Source organism: Xiphophorus maculatus, chromosome 7, assembly GCF_002775205.1.
Source record: "Xiphophorus maculatus strain JP 163 A chromosome 7, X_maculatus-5.0-male, whole genome shotgun sequence".
Taxonomy (NCBI): Eukaryota; Metazoa; Chordata; class Actinopteri; order Cyprinodontiformes; family Poeciliidae; genus Xiphophorus; species Xiphophorus maculatus.
The window spans coordinates 31,339,340-31,359,938 of record NC_036449.1 but is presented as its reverse complement, the minus strand read 5'-3'; the positions used below and the strand labels follow the sequence as shown (position 1 = coordinate 31,359,938).

The 20,599-nt window shown below is 43.6% G+C and overlaps 1 protein-coding gene across 2 annotated transcripts in view; it reads left to right on the top strand.

Moving 5' to 3' along the window:
• LOC102222048 (inactive dipeptidyl peptidase 10-like) overlaps nt 1–20,599 on the top strand; it is an 85,020-nt gene that overhangs the window by 2,087 nt on the left and 62,334 nt on the right. The window contains exon 1 of one of the 2 annotated variants that reach the window (XM_023336892.1): nt 19,729–20,069. The exons of the other annotated variant lie outside the window; for it this stretch is intronic. Within the exon in view, the coding sequence (XP_023192660.1) occupies nt 20,013–20,069 (57 nt within the window). The 5' untranslated portion in view covers nt 19,729–20,012. Of the gene's footprint in view, nt 1–19,728; nt 20,070–20,599 lie in introns of those variants that run through there. 2 annotated transcript variants of the gene reach the window in all.

The following is a 20,599-nucleotide window of genomic DNA, read 5'->3' as shown; positions in this document are numbered from 1 at the left end:
TAACCCTAACCTGGTTAAAGGGTTGACTGGCCTCTAAGAGGATGATGATGATGATGATGATATCTGGTTGTTCTTTGTGTCTTCATCAGCAGTAAAATGTATTTTTAGACGTTTGTTGTTTTGTTGTGATGAAAGCGACTTCAGAGTCTGAAGATCTTTGGCTCAATGTTTCCATCATGATGAAGGCGAAATAACCTGCAGTCGCTACATCACACACACACACACACACACACACACACACCCACAAACACACACACACAAACACCCACACACACACACACACACCCACAAACACACACACACACCCACACACACACACACACACCCACAAACACCCACACACACACACACACACACACACACACACACACACACACACACACACACAAACACCCACACACACACACACACACCCACAAACACACACACACACACAAACACCCACACACACACACACACACACCCACAAACACCCACACACACACACCCACAAACACACACACACAGTCACTGATCTGATGAGGTTGCATCATCCATCCATCAATCAATCAATCATCCATCCATCAATCATCCATCAATCAATCAATCATCCATCCATCAATCATCCATCATCCATCCATCCATCATCCATCAATCATCCATCCATCATCATTTCAGTTCCGCCCCCAGAGCCGCTGCTAAAGGTGCTAGCTTGTTATTGCTAATGGTGCTAGGGCTAAGGGTACCAATGCCAACAGAGCTAGCTGTAAGTGCATTTATGCTAACGGTGCTATCCCACAGCTAACAATGTTAACAATATTAACAATATAATAATGCTAAAGGTTGTAGCCTGCATAGGACTAGCTCAAACAAGTTCAGTGCTAACATTAGCATAGCAAAAAACGGTAATTACTGTTGGACCAGTGCAGGCTAGCTTTTATTTTAATATTTACAAAAGACTTGGTTTGTTTTACAGGACACAAGTTAGTAAATAAGAAAAATAAAAACTAAACTAAGTAGAATTAATATTCTGAAACGTGAAAATGAACCTAAAAGCTAAATTACAAACGACGCTTAAACTAGAATCTGTTGCTAAAAGGATCTTCTGGGCAGATTGTAGATCTGTGATTACAGATATTTCCTGCTCTGTGATTCTCAGTGGAAGATCAGAGAACAGCTGGTTCTGACCCAACATCAGGGCAGGACGGGTTCTGCTGGGTTCCTCTGGGTTCTGTCGGAAGCAGAGCTCTCAGCAGGTGTGTGTTGGTGTTTTTAGAGACTTCTCGCCTCGTCATGGAGCAACACGCTGCTGCTGCTGAGGTGTTGATTGGTCCAGGCTGTGAGAACAACGAGCCAATCAACACAGAGTTTAAAGCTGCTGATGAAACCAGAACCTCCAACCGGTTCTGATGAAACCGGGCTGCTGGTTGTTCCTGTTATTTCAGAACAAAGTTCAGCTTTAGAGTCTGAACTGATTCTTTCAGAGACAAACAGATTCCCATAAACCAGACCGATTCATCTGAACCGTTTCAGTTTGGTCTCCCTGACTTCCTGTTGCCTGCTCCCGCTGTTCCCGCAGCAGACTGCCACCTAGTGGTGAAGACAGGAAGCGTCCAGCTGAATGTGGCGTTTCTGTGCCTTGATGAAGCTACTACCGGTTTAAAGTTCAGGGCCTCATGCATAAAACAGTGCGCAGTTTTCACACTAAAACTTGGCGTACGGAAAAATTTAGAAAAGTGCGGCGCAAAAAAAAAAAAACAACAAAAAAATAAACCAGATGCATGAAGTCGTGCACACGCACGTGGCTGCGCACCTTTCCTTTTTAAATCATAATAAATCATATAAATCATAATAGCTGCTGGTCCGCCTGTCGCCACCATCTTAATGTAAATTCATATAAATACCCGGATGTCTGCCGCCATGGCAACGTCCTTGTTTGTAGAAGTAGAAGTATTTATAATAATAATAATAAATAATCCTATATTTTATGAAAAATGTGCTTTCAGGGCACAAGGTCTCCTCACAAAAACAAAACTAATACATTTTAAAGACAAAAAATACAAATTAATTAAATAAATAAAGAGATTCTGTAAATGCCTGTTAGAACATCAAAGTGTTCAGCTGAGATTTAAAGACTCAGAGTCACTGAGAGGAAAATGGACGTTTATTATAAATAGTGGAATCATGAGCAGAAGTTACATGTACAGAGTCCAGATGATTTCTGTCCATAAGGCGCATTCACAAAGCAGGCGGCTCCACTGGAGGACGGCTGCAGCTGGACCGGTACCGGTACCTGCTTTAAGTTCTGCTCAGAGCTCCAGGATGATCAGTCTGGATGAATCTAAACACTCAGAAACCAGCAGATCAATCTGATCTCTGATCAATGGCTCCATGTTCTCCATCAGAGCCAAAGCTCCTCAGGTAGCGGCTCACCTTGATGCAGCTACTGATATACCTGGGATTGTCTCCACACCTGATCACCTGATCAATAATCAAACTGTTTGGAGTTAATCTGCTGATCCAACCATGTTTTCTTTTATTAGTGAGAATAAATGACCCATAGATGTATTTCATTCGCTTCGACGTGCAGACCAACGTTACATCTTTATGAGACACAGCTGAGGAAATGTGTTTATTACATTCCAGTGAGGTTTTCACATCCTACCATTTTTATTTTCTTTATTGTGTGTGTGTGTGTGTGTGTGTGTGTGTTAGCTTATTGTCTGAGGATAAATGCGGTTCAGTTTCATCGTTTATGTTTAAACAATAAAATATTAAAATCATGAACAAACATCAGGTTTGATGCTTCTTGGTCTAATTAACTGAATGTTGTCAGATTTCAGTGGATTTATGAGTTTTGACTCTTTGTAGTTTATTGTCCACAGAAAAAGTTTGTTACTGCTGCACATTTTCACGCCAGCAAAGGTGTATATTTACACAAACTTTGACGTAAAGTTAAATTATACATGCCGACTTGTGCGTAAAATATGGCGCCGCACAGTTTTTTTGCGCACGCTGCTTTATGCATGAGGCCCCAGTGCCGGAAATAAAAGATGGCTGACGTCCTGAGGTCGAATCTCCACTGCAGGCCTAACGGCCAGCTTGGTGCTGCCACCTTCAGGAGGAAACAGAACCTGTTGAACAGCAGCCAGAACCAGAACCAGAACTAACATGGAGGCTTTTCTGGATCCAACCATCAGAGCAGCTTATCACCGAAAACACCTGTCAGTGTAGATACTAGCATTAGCATTAGCATGCTAACCCCTCAGGTCAGATGTTTCTCATATTTCCCATCATGCACTGAAATTCCAAAATAATGGCCATTTAGCAAGATGGGTGCCATTTGCGATCCTTTAAAAACAATTATTGATATAAAACGTGTTTCATGACCTGGATGACCTTTATGACATCAGATGATTTCCTCTGGTCATAATATTAATGCTGCTTGAAACTAATAAACTGTATCAGAATCTGAGGACTTTGCTGCTGGCGAGTTTCACAGCCGCCGCCCGGAAGGAGAAGAGAGACGACGACTCGACCTTAGCGTTAGCTTCAGCTAATATGTTTCGTGGCTAACTGCAGTGAATATTTTGAGACTGAATTTGTGTGAAAATGAAAAATTGCCACCAGTTCCTCCCAACATGCTGAATCATTACAGGGATGAAAGTATCAGATCCAGACGATGTTTCTGCTGCAAAATCCAGAAGCTGATTTTAGGAATCTGCTTTTTGTCCATACCATACCATACCAACTTTATTTATAAAGCACTTTAAAACAACCACAGCTGATACAAAGTGCTGTACATCAAAACACAACATAACAATAAAAAAAACATAAAATAAAAACTTACAGTTTATAAACAAAAACATACAATTTAAAACTAGATCCCGCTAGAGTTGAAAGCCAAATAAAATAGATGGGTTTTAAGACGAGCTTTAAAAGTGGACAGTGACGGGATTTAAATAGCTGTGCGGCTTTAAAGGTCTAAAGTTTCCATCATCAGATCTCCTTCCTGTCCGATCTGATCCCATCAACCTGCAGCTCCAACAAACTCTGCCAGCTTTAATCCAGGGACGGCCGCCGCCCGATTACATTCCCCGGGCCGAGGAAGACGAAGGGGAACGAGGTTAGGGAGCGAAGATTAGCGCAGGCTAATTGCTGCAGCGCTAACAGCTGCAGAGACCAGGCTTTCTCCCAGCAGCAGTGTTGCTCCTCTGAGGCCTTTACAGAGAAAAACAACTGGGAAAACCTGGAAGACCTGGAAAACCTGGAAAACCTGAAACCAAACAGTGGTGTTTCAGACTGAGCTCACTCCAGCCCAGTTCAGTCCGCTTTAATCCGACTCCGGTCCGTTTGTTCATAAAGTCCAGTCTGGCTGGTGAGGTGTGAACGCTAATCGACCTCTGACCTCTGGTCCTCAGAACCTCGGTCAACAAAACCGACGTCAAAACCAATCGACCCAAACTGTGGAAATAAAAAATAAATCACAGAATGTTGTTGAACTTTTCAACATTCTTGTTTCCATCGGCTGTAAAACGTTCTGATCCAAATCCAAACGTATCCGACTCTGAGAACGTGAGCTGTGGTTGTCTGGGAGATGTTTGCTACATCTTCAGTTCAGCTATAAATCATCAATAACATAACAAAAGATCCAGAATAAATCCTGCTTCGCTGCAGAGAAAATTCAACAAACTTTCATCTTCATGTAGAAAAGAAGCACAAAGGAAGCGAAGCCAGGTGGAAGTGATGCTAGCAAAGCTGTCTAGCACAGCTAACGTTGAAATATAATTCAAGCTGGTAGCTCATAATGTCTTTGTTAATGTCAGTGATTTAATTATGATTTTAATTATTCCAATAATCATAGATGTGATTATTGTGACGTGATTTAAAGTATCCATATCTATTTTCATTCACAAATACAAAAATGTATTCATTGAGCTGCAGTTTTTTAACCGCCTGCAGGATTTAAATCCCTCCGATTGATTCCTTCAAATACAGCAGGACCGGCATCAGCCACCAGGGGGAGCCACCGCCATCTCCATGAATTACCCTACCGATACCTCTGCTCATAATAATAATAATAATAATAATAATAATAATAATAATAATAATAATAATGTTAAATACCAAAAAAAGCTAAGAATAAACAGGCTTCCAAAAATAGTAAATATTAGCATAAATCCTTTAAAACAAACTAGAAAACTGCAACAAATAATCATTCTTGCTAAATCACAACAAAATATGCTGAAACTAAGAAATAAATAAAAAACAACATGATTAGAAAAGCATTCTCATTAATCTAAAAATAGTGATGTAAACCAGAAAAATGCAGATGACGAACATTAATTAAATGCAAAAAGAATTATAAAATAATGCTAAGTAATCAAAATGTGAAGCTAGTTTTTAGCTTTACATTTGAATATTTCAGCATAATGTTCAGCTCATTAAAATCATAAGCTGTTCATGGGAGAGGGTAACATTCAGAGGGAAACTGATTCTCCTAAAATCAAAGTCACTGATCTGTTATCAAAAAGCAACAGCGCCTCTGCTGGACGGGACGGGCACTGCATGTGCAGAGAGACTAGCAGCTCTGACTGGTTCCAGCAGCTGGAAACCATTAAAGCCTGCGTTACCTGAGCCGGTAAGCTGACCCGGTTAGCGCCAGTTAGGATCCAGAACGGATCAGACTCTGAAGTCCAGCTGCAGCAGAACCTCAAGCTGAGGATCTGATTGGACATTCAGAGCTCAGCTTCAGGAGGAAGAGGAGGAAGAGGATGTTAGCATGGACAGCAGAGCCGCTGAATGCATCAAACCTGTTGGCTGCAAGTTTCCTTCAGCCAGACAGGAAGTAAGCAGCTGAAGTCTCATCAACTTCCTGTGTGACTCTAGAGCTGCTGGACCTCTAGCTGCTCTAGACCTACTGGGATTTACAGGGAGGGATCTGGTCAGCAGGCTGTTGGTATTCAGACGGTGAACCTGTTTGGCTGGAGTGTGGCTGCGCCCCCTTTATCTGAGCGGAGTGAGGCCTCCTGTTTGCTGCAGCTGCCCTTCATCATCCTGCTCCTCTGCCTCGCTGCTTCACACTTTCATCAGCTAAGGAATCAAAACGACATAATAAAAAAAAAAGTTGGATGCAAAGAAAGAATTTTCCTTGATTTTCTCTTTAAAGTTGTGTTATAATGTTACTGTCTGGAGTGTTGCTTTGTGACATCGATTAATCTCCTTGGCAACCATTCAGCTGCTAAACACCTGGGTGGACCTAGCCCCGCCTTCAAGGCGCAGCTCCTCCCCCACTCAGCTCCTTCAGACTAGCCAGCAGCAATTAGCAAACATCTGCTGAGCTCATCATGCTGCTGGTAAAACCGTTAAAGGGTTAATAGAGGAGCCATGTTGGGATGACTTCCTGGAGGCGGAGCTTCAGGAAGAGCAGGAGCTTCTTAAAGAGACAGAGGCCCAGTTTCAAGGAGTAAATCAGAAAGTCAAATTCAATTTATGTCATATTTGATACATGCAGCATTTTCATAACAATTGAAGGAAATATAGTTATTGCTATGAACATTTATAAACACTGTCCCTTTAAATGGGACGCAGTTCAGTTGTTTAATAGTTCATTTCAGGGTTTGCAATTAATCGATAAAATATCAAAATGATGTCTGTGTTGTTGCTACATGCTAGCTTTGAGATGCTATTTTAGACTAGTATAGCTTCGCTCATAAGCTACCTCCTGCTAGCATCACGTGAACACAACAGTCTTTTCCAGCGTCCAATCAGATTGCTTAGAAGCAGAAATAAACCGAATCAGCTTCATTGCTGCTGTTAGCGGCTGTGCGTCACATTTACGGCTGTACCAGAAACACGTCAGTAAAAAGGTTCCAGGTGGCAGAATGAACCGTTTTTTGTTTGACTTGCTTAAAAATATCCAAACATTATACTAGTAACTTATGTTGGACAGAAACAGCATTATACATTAGCATGTCATTCGTTCATTCATTAAAAGATGTATCCCATCCAGTATTCCAGGAATATTCCTGCTTTTCCAGGCAAACAGAGGAAAACCGTTTGAGGTCAAATCTCCAGAGTGTTCCTGAAATAAACAGATCGTTTTCCCAGAACAGAAAACGTCAAAACGCTGAAGAGGAAACACCTGCTGATCTGATGCTCCATTAAATCCCACAACACTGATTCCATTTTCCACATCATTTCTCTAACAGCCGAGTTCATCGCCACCAGGAGTCCAACGCTCCAAACAGCAAACCCCACGCTTCAGCACAGATCCTTCAAAAGCAGGTCCTGCTTCCACTGACACTCTCTTGGCCTCAGATCAGACAACAACCATAATAACTCGTTACTGTTTCCATCTGGAGGTTTGATTGTAAATTTGAGCCATAATTTCCACCAGTAAAGGAAACATTTCTGTCTGAGCCAGAAGAACCGGTATCTATCAGAACCTCTGCTGCTGTTTCCGGGTCAGCCTGTGTAGAACCCGTTCCTGTGGTTCTGGTTTTAGCTCTGCAGCAGAAATGTGTTTTCTCTCCTCCACTGAGTTTCTCTTTGTGAAACAGAAGAAAATTCAATCCAGAGATTTAAATGATCAGTAATCAGTTTTTCTCCTTTGCTGAACAGCGAATGGCCGTGTTGGTGCCGCAGCAGCTTAATTGCTGCAGCTGCAGGCAGGGAGCCGCCCACCAGCTGTCAGAGGATTCCTCCCGCTGCACCGCTCGCTGGCGGCAGAAAACCTCAAGATGTGGAGAATGGATCCACTGAGTGGGCCTGAAACGGGCCTGGAGTAATCACCGCGCTCTGCTCCATCAGATGGGCTAATTATGGCTCACTGGAGCACAGACTGCTGCTGCACCACTCTGATTTCTGCAGCTGCTTCAAGCTAACAGGGAGCAACAGCTACATGCTAACAGGGAGCAGTAGCCACAAAACATTTCTCCCTCATCTTCCTGGTCACTGCAGAGGACTTCCTGTTTCTGACAAACACCAAACCTTAACCAGGTGGACGAAGACGAGCAGAAGATCTACACCATGCTAGAGCTAATGCTAATCCTGGTAACCACAGTTTTAGCATCATTCTTTTTCTCACAGCACTAAATCAGAATGCTTTGTGTGCTACTATTTAAAGCAATGTAATGAAGGTAATCACATCTCTAACAGACACAATGACTGAACTGCACAGATATGCTAAAGTTAGCATTAGCATGCTAACTAACATTCAAAGCTAATTAGTGATTTTCAGATTTGTCTAAATTTTGTTTGACTTGTTTAAAAATATCCAAACATTATACTAGTAACTTGTGTTGTACAGAAACAGCATTATACATTAGCATGTCAGCTAGCATCCACAACTACTCAGTGATAGTCTTGTCTAAATCATAACATGATTTTAAAGTTTAAATCTACAAATGTGTTGGAATGAAGAATAATAATGGAAATCACACAAATCTGTGAAAATGAACCCAGAGGCCTGTTTTTGCTTCTGAACGATCTGATTGGATGCTGCAAAACACTACTGTTGTGCTAAAGGGAGTTAGCCTATCAGCAAAGCTATGCTAGCCCAAAATAGCATAGTCAGTCAGGAGGGAAGCAGTAAAGATGTAGCAGCTAACACTAATGTCAGTGTCCACAATAGCAGCTAATGCTAATGTTAGCATCCACAGTCCACAACTCTCCATGGATGATCAAAGAAACTGGAAAGTTGATTGGATAGCAAACCTCTTTGCTTCGATCTGATGGAAAACCTGAAGATCAAATCCATAAACGTCTGATGGATGTTTATTCAGTAACTCAGCAGATGTTGCTGTTTTTGTCGATGAATTGTGAACTCTAAGCCTTCGGATCAAGTTGGTTTAAAGAATCCAGCGTCCAGACGAAGCGCAGCAGCAAGTGAAGGTGAAGCCGCAGACAGAGGGAAGTGTTTGTTTGTGCCGCTCTGATGAAAACGCTTCACCAACTTTGTCACAAAGTCTCTGCCTTCTGTGGTGCAGCAGGACAGGCTGCGCGGCGCCGGCATACCGATGAGGCTCCGCTGCCAGGCCCCGCCCCCGCCTGCTGCTGGGCCGTCTGTTAGCCACACTGGCAGCTGATGGGAACCCAGCTGCATGCTGGTATTAGAGTGAACCAGACCAGCAGAGGAACAGGATGTGACATCACCTGTCAGCAGATGATTACTGCTGGAAAATCCTGGAGGAGTCGCTCCGATCCGCTGCTCACATGGAGAAGAGCTAGTCGCCGAAAACCTGCAGCGCAGAGGAAACCAGCACAGGCCGACCCTGAAGACTAGTGGCTGCAGCCCGAGCACCCAGCAGATGGACGGAGGAGGAAAGGTTTCCTGATCTGCACTTCGTCTCAGAGGTCCTGCGGTTTCTGGAGCTGGTTCTGGTTTCAGTGATAAATGGAATCGGACCTGCAGAAACGGCCGGATCATTCCTGACATCAGAGACACACAGAACCGTCTGCTACTCATCGGGGGCCTCATGCATAAAGCAGCGTGCGCAAAAAAACTGTGCGGCGCCATATTTTACGCACAAGTCGGCATGTATAATTTAACTTTACGTCAAAGTTTGTGTAAATATACACCTTTGCTGGCGTGAAAATGTGCAGCAGTAACAAACTTTTTCTGTGGACAATAAACTACAAAGAGTCAAAACTCATAAATCCACTGAAATCTGACAACATTCAGTTAATTAGACCAAGAAGCATCAAACCTGATGTTTGTTCATGATTTTAATATTTTATTGTTTAAACATAAACGATGAAACTGAACCGCATTTATCCTCAGACAATAAGCTAACACACACACACACACACACACACACACAATAAAGAAAATAAAAATGGTAGGATGTGAAAACCTCACTGGAATGTAATAAACACATTTCCTCAGCTGTGTCTCATAAAGATGTAACGTTGGTCTGCACGTCGAAGCGAATGAAATACATCTATGGGTCATTTATTCTCACTAATAAAAGAAAACATGGTTGGATCAGCAGATTAACTCCAAACAGTTTGATTATTGATCAGGTGATCAGGTGTGGAGACAATCCCAGGTATATCAGTAGCTGCATCAAGGTGAGCCGCTACCTGAGGAGCTTTGGCTCTGATGGAGAACATGGAGCCATTGATCAGAGATCAGATTGATCTGCTGGTTTCTGAGTGTTTAGATTCATCCAGACTGATCATCCTGGAGCTCTGAGCAGAACTTAAAGCAGGTACCGGTACCGGTCCAGCTGCAGCCGTCCTCCAGTGGAGCCGCCTGCTTTGTGAATGCGCCTTATGGACAGAAATCATCTGGACTCTGTAAATTAGACTTAGACTTGTACTTTATTGATCCTTTGGGAAGACTCCCTCAGGAAATTGAAGTTACCAGCAGCTCCCAGGCAAAAAACAAAGATAACACACAGTAAGCAAAAGTACAAAAGAATACAAAAATACAAATTAAATACTAAGGTACACACTAAATGTGAGTAACCAAAACCTTAAATTATGCAAGAAACAAGGAATAAGAATATAGAATATAAGTAAATATAAATACAACACAAAAAAAATATAAGAATTTGGTGGATAGATTGACCAGTGATATCGTATTGCACTATGTGGTTTGACCTGATAAGTATGGAGAAAAATACAAGGGGTCACTACTCCTTCTACCCTCTGTCCTGTGTCACCCCCCCCCCCCCCAATGAGGAATTGTACAGTCTGAAGGCATGGGGGACAAAAGAGTTCTTAAATCTATTGGTCCGGCACTTGGGAAGCAGCAGTCTGTCACTGAACAGGCTCCTCTGGCTGCTGATGACGGCGTGTAGAGGGTGGCTGCTATCGTTCATGATGTCCAGCAGTTTGTTCAGTGTCCTCGCCTCTGCCACCGTCACCAGAGAGTCCAGCTTCATGCCGACCACAGAGCCGGCACGCCTGGTCAGTTTGTCCAGTCTGGACGTGTCCTTCTTGGATATGCTGCCTCCCCAGCACACCACGATGTAGAAGAGGACACTGGCAATCACAGACTGGTAGAACATCCAGAGCAGTTTGCTGCAGATGTTAAAGGACCGCAGTCTCCTCAGGAAGTACATCCTGCTCTGCACTTTCCCATACAGGTGGCTAGTGTGTTTTGACCAATCCAGTTTACTGTCCAGCCACAGCCCGAGGTATTTGTAGGAGTCCACAACCTCAACCTCAGTTCCCTCTAATGCGACTGGTCTCGGCTTTGGTCTGGACCTCCCAAAGTCTATAACCAGCTCCTTTGTCTTAGCGGTGTTGAGCTCCAGGTGGTTTGTGTGGCACCAGAGAGCAAAGTCCCTCACCAGACAGCGATACTCCTCCTCTCTGTCGTCCCTGATACATCCGACTATGGCTGTGTCATCAGCATACTTCTGTATGTGACACAGCTCCGAGTTGTAGTGGAAGTCAGAGGAGTACAGGGTGAAGAGAAGAGGGGCCAGCACTGTGCCCTGGGGGGCTCCTGTGTTGCTGACCACAGTGTCAGACACGGTGTCCTTCAGCCTGACATACTGCGGCCTGTTGGTGAGGTAACTATGGATCCAGGTGACCAGGTGCAGGTCTACTCCCATGCTGTTTAGTTTATCCTGGAGCAGAAGGGGCTGGATTGTATTAAAGGCACTGGAGAAGTCCAAAAAAAGGATCCTCACCGTGCCGCTGCCCTTATCCAGGTGGGAGTGGGCCCGGTGCAGCAGGTAGAGGATGGCATCCTCCACACCAACATCTGACTGGTAGGCGAATTGCAGGAGATCCTGGGCATGTTCCACCTGGGGTCTGAGGAGGCCGAGGAAGAGCCGCTCCAACGTCTTCATCAGGTGTGAAGTAAGTGCCACGGGCCAAAAGTCATTCAGCTCGCTGGGCCTGTTCTTCTTGGGCACTGGGACGATGCAGGATGTCTTCCAGAGGGTGGGCACTTCCCTTAGCTGCAGGCTGAGGTTGAAGATCCGCTGTAGTGGCTCTCCCAGTTCAGTAGCGCAGGTCTTCAGCAGCCTTGGACACACCTGGTCCGGCCCTGCTGCTTTCCTGGGCTTGAGCTTCCTCAGCTGTTCTCTAACCTGGTCTGTGGTGATGTGGGGCGGGGGTTGTGCTGAGGTGTGTGGGGGGGTTGTCAGTGTAGTGTCGTCTGGGGGGAGGTGTGTGGTAAGGAGCAGGGGTGGCTGCAGTGAGAGAGGGGGTTGGGGGGCCATGGACTGGTTGAACCTGTTGAAGAAGTTGTTCGGTTCGTTTGCCCTCTCCATTGTTCCCCCAACGACTCTGGTCTTTGTGTTGAGGCCAGTGATGGTCCTCACACCTTCCCAGACCGCCTTCATGTTGTTCTCTCTCAGCTTCTGCTCCACCTTTCTCCTGTAACTGTCTTTTGCTTCCCTCACACACTGTTTCACCTCCTGCTGTAACTAAATGTAACTAAAGGAGGAGGAAGAGGAGTTAAACTGCTGCTACCTGTTGAAAGCTGGAGTTGATCCCAGCTGGTTTAGATAAAGCAGCTGGAGGCGCTTCGCCAGCACAACGGGAGAAACACTTCAGATACACACACACACCAAAATAAAAAGTACATATACAATCCATACACTCCAGATTAAACTCCAGATTAAACAGGGAAGTTCAGCTCTTTACATCCAAACCTGGTCAGGGAGGAGCAGCGACAGATGGGAGGGGAGTCAGGTGTGTGTGTGTGTGTGTGTGTGTGTGTGTGTGTGTGTGTGTGTGTGTGTGTGTGTGTGTGTGTGTGTGTATGTGTGTGTGTATGTGGCCACTGACAGCGCAGCAACTCGGGTTGTGATGGAGGAGGATGCAGTACCGCTTACAGACAGCGGGGGGCAGTGTTGCTCCGGGCCCTGCGTTCAGGCTGAGGACAGGAAGCAGAAACTCAGCAGCTCTTTAATCTGCGCCTCTGGGGAGAAATCAGGAATCTCCCAGGATTCAGAAAATCTGAATGAAATGAGAAGTTTTCGGGTTTTATTAAAACTGGACGATATTTAATCAGTGTTAAAATCATCTGCCCACAAATCAAGCTAGGCTATTGAACAAACAGCTGGTTTGGTGGTCATTTCCTTGAAAACCTTCATCGTGCCTTGAATGCTAATCTGATTATAATCTTTGAAATTCTTCAAGTTCCTCCTCAGTGAGATTGTTAGGAATCAAAATGTTTCAACCTACAGTTAAATGTAGTCAATATTTTTTTTGTATTTATGCTTTAGCATGTTTTGTTCCTCGACCAATCAAATCAGATTCTCTTCAGTCCAAAAACTGTCTCTCTTCTTTAGTTGTCTGGAAATTATTTTTTCATTTTCAGATTTTCTCTTATTAGTTAAAAGTTTTCCATTCTTTTACCATGTTAAACCAATAAAGTCTTTCAAATTAGTTATTCCTGAGATCTTACTGGGTGTCTTACAGTATCGGATAGTATTTTTGCATAAATTTGTAGTTTTTTAAGCTTGTCGCATTGTTTACTTCCTGGTTCGGTAAAGGGGTCCTGAAAAGCCACGCCCACACAAACATCTGTATTTCCCAGCTGCCGCCACCAGTTAATCTATAACACCGGCTCACACATGTTTGTGTCTGATTATTCTCTGCAGCTGATCAGATCCAGGAGTGAGTTCATCAGTTCATGTGAAGATTAAATCACACCTGGCTTACCTGGGCGGTTAGCATACGGCTGCTAACCATCCAGCTAGCAAACAGAAACAAAATTAAACAAAATCAATTCTAACGTATCTCAAAATTGTTACATTTGCTATAATAATCCCGCATAACTTCTATTTGACTAATATCTACTTTGTTTCAAATGTGTTTATTGAACTTTGGATTTAGATCCATACATAAATGGAGCAACATTACAGTTCCTCCAGCAGGGGGCGCTGGAACCGCCCAGACCGTCTGATGGTCCATCAACATGAACATGAAAATATTTGACCTCAGTCAGTGACAAGTGAAGCGTTTATTGATTTCTAATTGATCAGCTGTCCAATCGGATTGCTCCCAGTTCAACTTGTCTCTGAAGTTTGAAACAAACTTCCTGAAGATGTTTTACTTTGACTTGGCCGCTTGTGAACCTGCTCCCCAGTGAAGGTGATTTAAATAACTCGCTCATTAGCCGCCGGCTCTCAGGGCTGCTCTGGCAATTATCAGTTGCTCCCTGCAGGCAACGGGCAATCTGAGCTAATTGAGCTGCGCCGCGCTGCAGGAACAGAGAGACAAGGAGAGAGACCTTTCCATCCGGCCTGGAGGAGCCCATTACACAGGATTCACTGGGAGTATAACTGCTTTAACTGGTCTCCTATTGATGGTTTGCTGCTTTAAGCTCAAAGTGAAACATCAGAACCAGATGGAGGAAACTCTCTGGATTGTGTCGGTAAATCTCTGTGGTCAGAGTCACAGCTGACTAATTAACTGTCCTGATAACTAGCATCTCTGCTAATGTGACAGAGGCCTTAAAGGGACAGTGTCTGGGTTTTACATAAAATCATTTATAGCATAATGCAGTACCTATGTTTTCTTCAGTTGTACATGCTGTGTGTATCAAATATGACTTCAGTGGAATTTGACTTTCTGATTTAGTGCCTTGAAATTGGGCCTCTGTCTCTTTAAGAAGCTCCTGCTGTTCCTGAAGCTCCGCCTCCAGGAAGTTACCCCAACCTCTATTAACCCTTTAATGTTTTTACCAGTGTTTCAATGAGCAGTAGCTCCTATAATGATCTTCAGACATTCATCCTGAGTTCTCTCTCATTTAACTCCCTTATTTGAATAAACTATGTTTCAGTGATTACGGTGGATCATCTAGTTTGAAAGTTAAAATTCAAATATTTACGTAGTTTTAATATTTTACTGAGAATAAAACAGAAAACCATGATATTATTCCATAGCGTTTAACTGTGTGACTGAAACTGCAGGTTTATTTTAATTAAAGCAGCTCTGCTCATTAAACAGAACCTCTGACCCGGTTCTGTTCTGCCCAGTTAATTGGGCCGACCGGTCAGGGTTAGCATAATTTCCTGTCTGAACAGAAAGGATGGGACTCTGAAGGGGGCGGGGCCTAAAGCATCTCTCCTGGTTGAAGACAGGAAGAACGATGCATCTGCTCCCTCATAGTCTGCTGGATTAGTGGAACTGTCAATAAACATAGAGCCATGCTAACGCTAGCTAGCTGTCAGGGCAGAGCTCCAGAAGTCCAGCAGCTGCTTAGAGGCCTGAATAAGAGCAGAGGCTGGAGGGAGGTATGGAAGTGGAGTGTTTTCCCTGAACTAGCTAAATGTTAAGTTTGGAGTAAAATATTTAGTTGGTTAACTCAATGTTTAATATGAAAACAATATTCCTTGTATGCTTGCTAGCTAAATATTTAGCTTGAAGCTTAACTTTCAGCTTCAATTAGCTAACTAGCTTTTGACTTTGAAGGTATACATTTAGCTTGCTGGCTGAATATTTAGCTGGTAGTTATGAATGAATGAATGAATGAATACCTTTTCTTAGTGAACTTGAGAAATGAACCCCCTGGTTTTACTCTATGACCGGCTAAATAACCCAAATTATTGCTCTCACTTTCTGACTAAGTTTTCAGACTCATTCCTCCCAGGAAACTGAACCTCTAACGTTTAGTTTCTCCTCATGTTTCTGCCATTTTGTTTGGTTTTCTGATGTTGGAGAGAATATTGATGTTGACATAGTCTGAGCCTTTAGCCTCATCAGGCAGATCTGTTCAGAAACTAGCAGCTCAGCTCCTCCATCTTTATGAAGTTCAAGTTTCCCTGCAGAACTTCCTGGTTCAGTCTGCAGTCGACTCTCATTGGTTAAGCTGTCAGCAGCACCAGCGTCGGGCCGGACCAGGTTCTGCCGGACAAAGGCAGCTTTATCAGGCTTTCTGTTCTGCATTCAGTCGGCCGGTCGGCGTCTCCGCCTCCTTCCAGCAGCAGAAACACAAAAAGCTGCATTCACATTCAGATCAGACTGTAACGTCCTGAAGCCGCTCCGCCGCGACTCGCCGCATCATCAGATACATAAATTATGTCTCATTTCACAAGATTCAAAGTCACAGTGAAGCTGCAAACTAAAACGTGTCAGATTAACCTGGTTTAACTCAGACATGCTGGTTCTGGTTAGCTTCAGGCTAGCTCCAGGTTAGCTTCGGGATAGCTTTAGGTTAGCTTTGGGCTAGTTTCATGCTAGCGCCAGGTTAGCTTTGGGCTAGTTTCATGCTAGCTCCAGGTTAGATTTGGGCTAGTTTCATGCTAGCTGCATGTTAGCTGTAAGGTAGTTTCAGACTAGTTCCTGGTTCCAGAATCATCTGTAAATCAGCTCAGAGCAGCTGTAGCTTTAGAGCTGGACTGAATGCTGAAGATGATCCAGTCCTGATGAAGGCCAGCAGCAGGAAGACCCTTTAATGTTCGACTGACCCGTCAGAACCAGAGGCCCAGCTGAACCAAACCAACCTGGTTCAGAGTTGGAGCTGGAGCAGAAAGCAGTCGATCTGGAGTCTGCCGCAGGAAACGTCCTGACTGTAGTTTGTCATTATAATCGATCAGCAGCAGGAACACTCAGATGATCTCAGTCCGGTTTTCATCCTCTCACTGGTTCACCGTCCAGCAGTCTAGTCCAAGTCTTCAATGTGCTTCACATCATGACAATACGAAGCAGTAATCAGTGGAGATAATCCTGGATGACATTAGTCCTCTGGTTCTGCAGCTGGTAGAAGGCCCACTTTAGAACCATCTTTATGTGCTCTGGAGGTTCAGAGTTCCTCACTTCACCAGGTTTCAGGCAGAAGCTGGTTCTGGTGCTGGTTATGGTGCTGGCCTCCTCTAGGTGAATCGTCTTGTTGAGTTCAATGGCACCCTGGGGTGCCAGCAGCAACTGCTTGTTAGTATGTGCTGGCGTTCTGACTAAAACCAGGAAGATAGAGCACATAACACCAGTTCTAAAGTCTGGCTCCCTGTAGCTCAAAGAATAGACTTTAAAATCCTGTTGTTAGTTTATAAATCACTGAACGGCTTAGCACCACAATACATTAAAGATCTGTTGTTGTTGTATCAACCTTCCAGACCTCTCAGGTTCTGGTTCTGGTTCTGCTCTGCATCCCCAGAACCAGAACCAAACGAGGAGAAGCAGCTTTCAGCATCTATGCACCACAAATTTGGAACAAACTTCCAGAAAACTGTAAAACAGCTGAAACACTGACTTCTTTTAAATCTCAACTGAAAACCCACCTGTTTAGGATTGTATTTGAAATGTAATCAATTACAAATTTATTGATGGAACTTGACTTAATGATTGATTCTATATTACTTTGTGATTCTGTGTTTGTAATGATGTAAAGCACTTTGAAATGCCTTGCTGCTGAAATGGGCTAATCAAATAAAATTTGATTGATTGATTGATTGATTGATGTTATCAGGTTTTTAACATGTTATCAGGTTGTTAGCATGTTGTTAGCAGTTTGTTAGTATGTTGTTAGCATGTTATTATCAAGTTGTTATCAGGTTGTTAGCATGTTGTTAGCAGGTTTTTATCAGGTTGTTAGTATGTTGTTAGCAGGTTTTTTTATCAGGTTGTTAGCATGTTATCAGGTTGTTAGCATACTGTTAGCAGATTGTTAGCTGGTTTTTATCAGGTTGTTAGCATACTGTTAGCAGGTTGTTAGCAGATTGTTAGTATGTTGTTAGCAGGTTCTTAGCACATTTTTATCAGGTTTTTTATCAGGTTGTTATCATGTTGTTATCAGGTTGCTAGCATGTTAGCAGGTTGTTAGCATATTGTTAGCGGGTTGTTAGCAGGTTTTTATCAGGTTGCTAGCATGTTAGCATGTTGTTAGCTTATTGTTAGCAGGTTGTTAGCGGGTTGTTAGCATATTGTTAGCAGGTTTTTATCAGGTTGTTAGCATGTTGTTAGCTTATTGTTAGCAAGTTGTTAGCTGGTTAGCAGGTCTTTATTATGATCCAAACGGTTCTCCAGCGCCGCTGCAGCCTATCACAGATTTGAAGAGAGACAGAAATCTGCACTTCGGCTGATTTATGATAATTTCTCTGATTGTGGTTTTCTTTTCTCTGTTCTACATGCAGTTATACTCTGATGCTTTGTATACGCTGTTGTTTTTAAATTTACAGTGAAATGTTAACAAAAATAATTTGGATTATTTAGTCTGTCAGTAGAGAAATAAAAGGGGATTTATTTTTCAAAGTCATATTTTTTTATAAATATTGAGCTCAGAGCTTAGAACTACATATTTAGTTAGCAAGTTAAATATTTAACTACCTCCGAGCAAAATATTTAGCTAAATTGTAAATTCACTTCCTCATAATTGGAAGTGGATTATCAAAATAAAAGCTGGGCCTGGAACTCTTTCTGGTTGCTCCTCCTGATGCATCGCTGTCGCTTCAGTTCATTGCAAACATTATTGCTGGTAAAATGGCTCATGATTTATTTAGCAACCAGGAAAAGCAACAATGAGAAAGAGGCAACATAAAGATTCAAAGCAGGAGTTTATAAAGACACAGCTTTTATTTTGGCAGTCCTTTTCTGGTAATCAGCATATATCTATAGACACCATGAATTTCAGGAGTTTATTTTACTTTCTCTGTGCGTCGTTTGTGAGTTGGACGCTTTCTGTCATGAAATATGGAGATGATGAAACTGACAGCAGAGATGCTTTTATCTTTAAATAAATACTGCTTTGTTTTCTCTGCTGTCATCCATTATCATTTGCTAACGGTATATAGGCTAAAATTAATTTTTCATGTGAATTTATATATAAATTCACTAACGGTGCTAATGGTATAGCTATAACTGCTAAAGGTGTAGCTATAACTGCTAACAGTGCATCTATAGCTGCTCCGTTAGCAGCTACGGCTGCTAACGGTATATAGGCTAAAATTAATTTTTCATGTGAATTTATATATAAATTCACTAACGGTGCTAATGGTGTAGCTATAGCTGCTAACGGTGTAGCTATAGCTGCTAACGGTGTAGCTATAACTGCTAACGGTGCATCTATAGCTGCTCCGTTAGCAGCTATACCATTAGCAGCTACGGCTGCTAACGGTATATAGGCTAAAATTAATTTTTCATGTGAATTTATATATAAATTCACTAACGGTGCTAATGGTGTAGCTATAGCTGCTAACGGTGTAGCTATAGGTGCTAACGGTGTAGCTATAGCTGCTAACGGTGTAGCTATAACTGCTAACGGTGCATCTATAGCTGCTCCGTTAGCAGCTATACCATTAGCAGCTACGGCTGCTAACGGTATATAGGCTAAAATTAATTTTTCATGTGAATTTATATATACAAACTTTTTTTGAATCAGTTTTGGATCAAATAAATTTGAATCTTAAATATAGAAAAAACTTTTACTGTAGAAAGTTCTAAAGTAAATCCATCTGTCCTTCATCCTGATCATCTGATTATCAATATTAAAGGTCAAAGATCAATATCGGTATATTTCACGTGTGATCTCTTGTCTGTCTCATTCATGACGTCATTATGAACAGAACCTCATTTATCGATACATAGTTATTGATTTATGATTCCAGACTGGGGATTCCTGTCTCAGGTCTTTGGATCTCAGTTCAGGTTCTGGTTCTGGTTCCGATGAGTCCCGGACTTTGAAAGCTGTTTAACTGGCGGATTGTCTGGGATTGGTGGTACCGAACCTGTCAGAACCCGCCGGGTTCTTCATGACTCCATCAGAACCGTTCATTCTGAGGAGCTGCAGCCCGCCCCTCCCTCTGACCCTTCATCACCTCCTCCTCTTCCTCCTCTCAGGCTGCGTCCTCCAGAACATCAGCCGGATCGCAGCAGAACCTCCGCTGCTCTCTGAGAGCGTCTCGGTTCTGTTTGTCCGGAACCAGCGCGTCTGAAAGTCTCCGGAGGAGGAGGCGTTCAGCCCGGTTCTGCTCCGGTTCTGCCCTGGTTCTCCTCCAGGCATCATCTCCAGTCGTGACGCTTCTCTTTCGGATTCCGCAGCGGAACCGAACCGGGTCCGGTTCTCCGTCGGTTCTAGTAGGTTCGTTTTGGAATTGGACCGGGTTGTGGACAGCAGGGGGACCATGACCGCCACCAAGGAGCAGCAGAACCAGAGACCGAACCAGCCGCAGCAGGATGAGGTGAGCCGCCGCCGCCGCCGCCGCTGCTGCTGATTTCAGGTCCAGAACCCGTCCGGTCCAACAGAACCGGCGGGTCTGAGCCGCTTTTGGGTCCAACAGAACCGGCGGGTCTGAGCCGCGTTTGGGTCCAGCTTTCTGTGCAGATGATGATGATGGTGATGAAGATGAGGAGCGGAGTGAAGTTGCAGCAGCTGAGGGGGTGATGAAGAGGAGTGATGAAGAGGAGGGCGCAGAGTCCAACCTGCAGTCTGACCGGCAGGGGGCGCCGCTCCGCTCAGCTGCAGCTAATGCTCATTAGCAGGAGGCTAACAGCTGATGGAGCAATCAGACGGAAGATCGTTGCTCTGATAGTTGCTCTGATCGTTGCTCTGATCGTTGCCCTGATTGTTGCCCTGATCGTTGCTCTGATAGTTGCTCTGATCATTGCCCTGATCGTTGCTCTGATAGTTGCTCTGATCGTTGCCCTGATCGTTGCCCTGATAGTTGCTCTGATCATTGCCCTGATCGTTGCTCTGATCGTTGCCCTGATC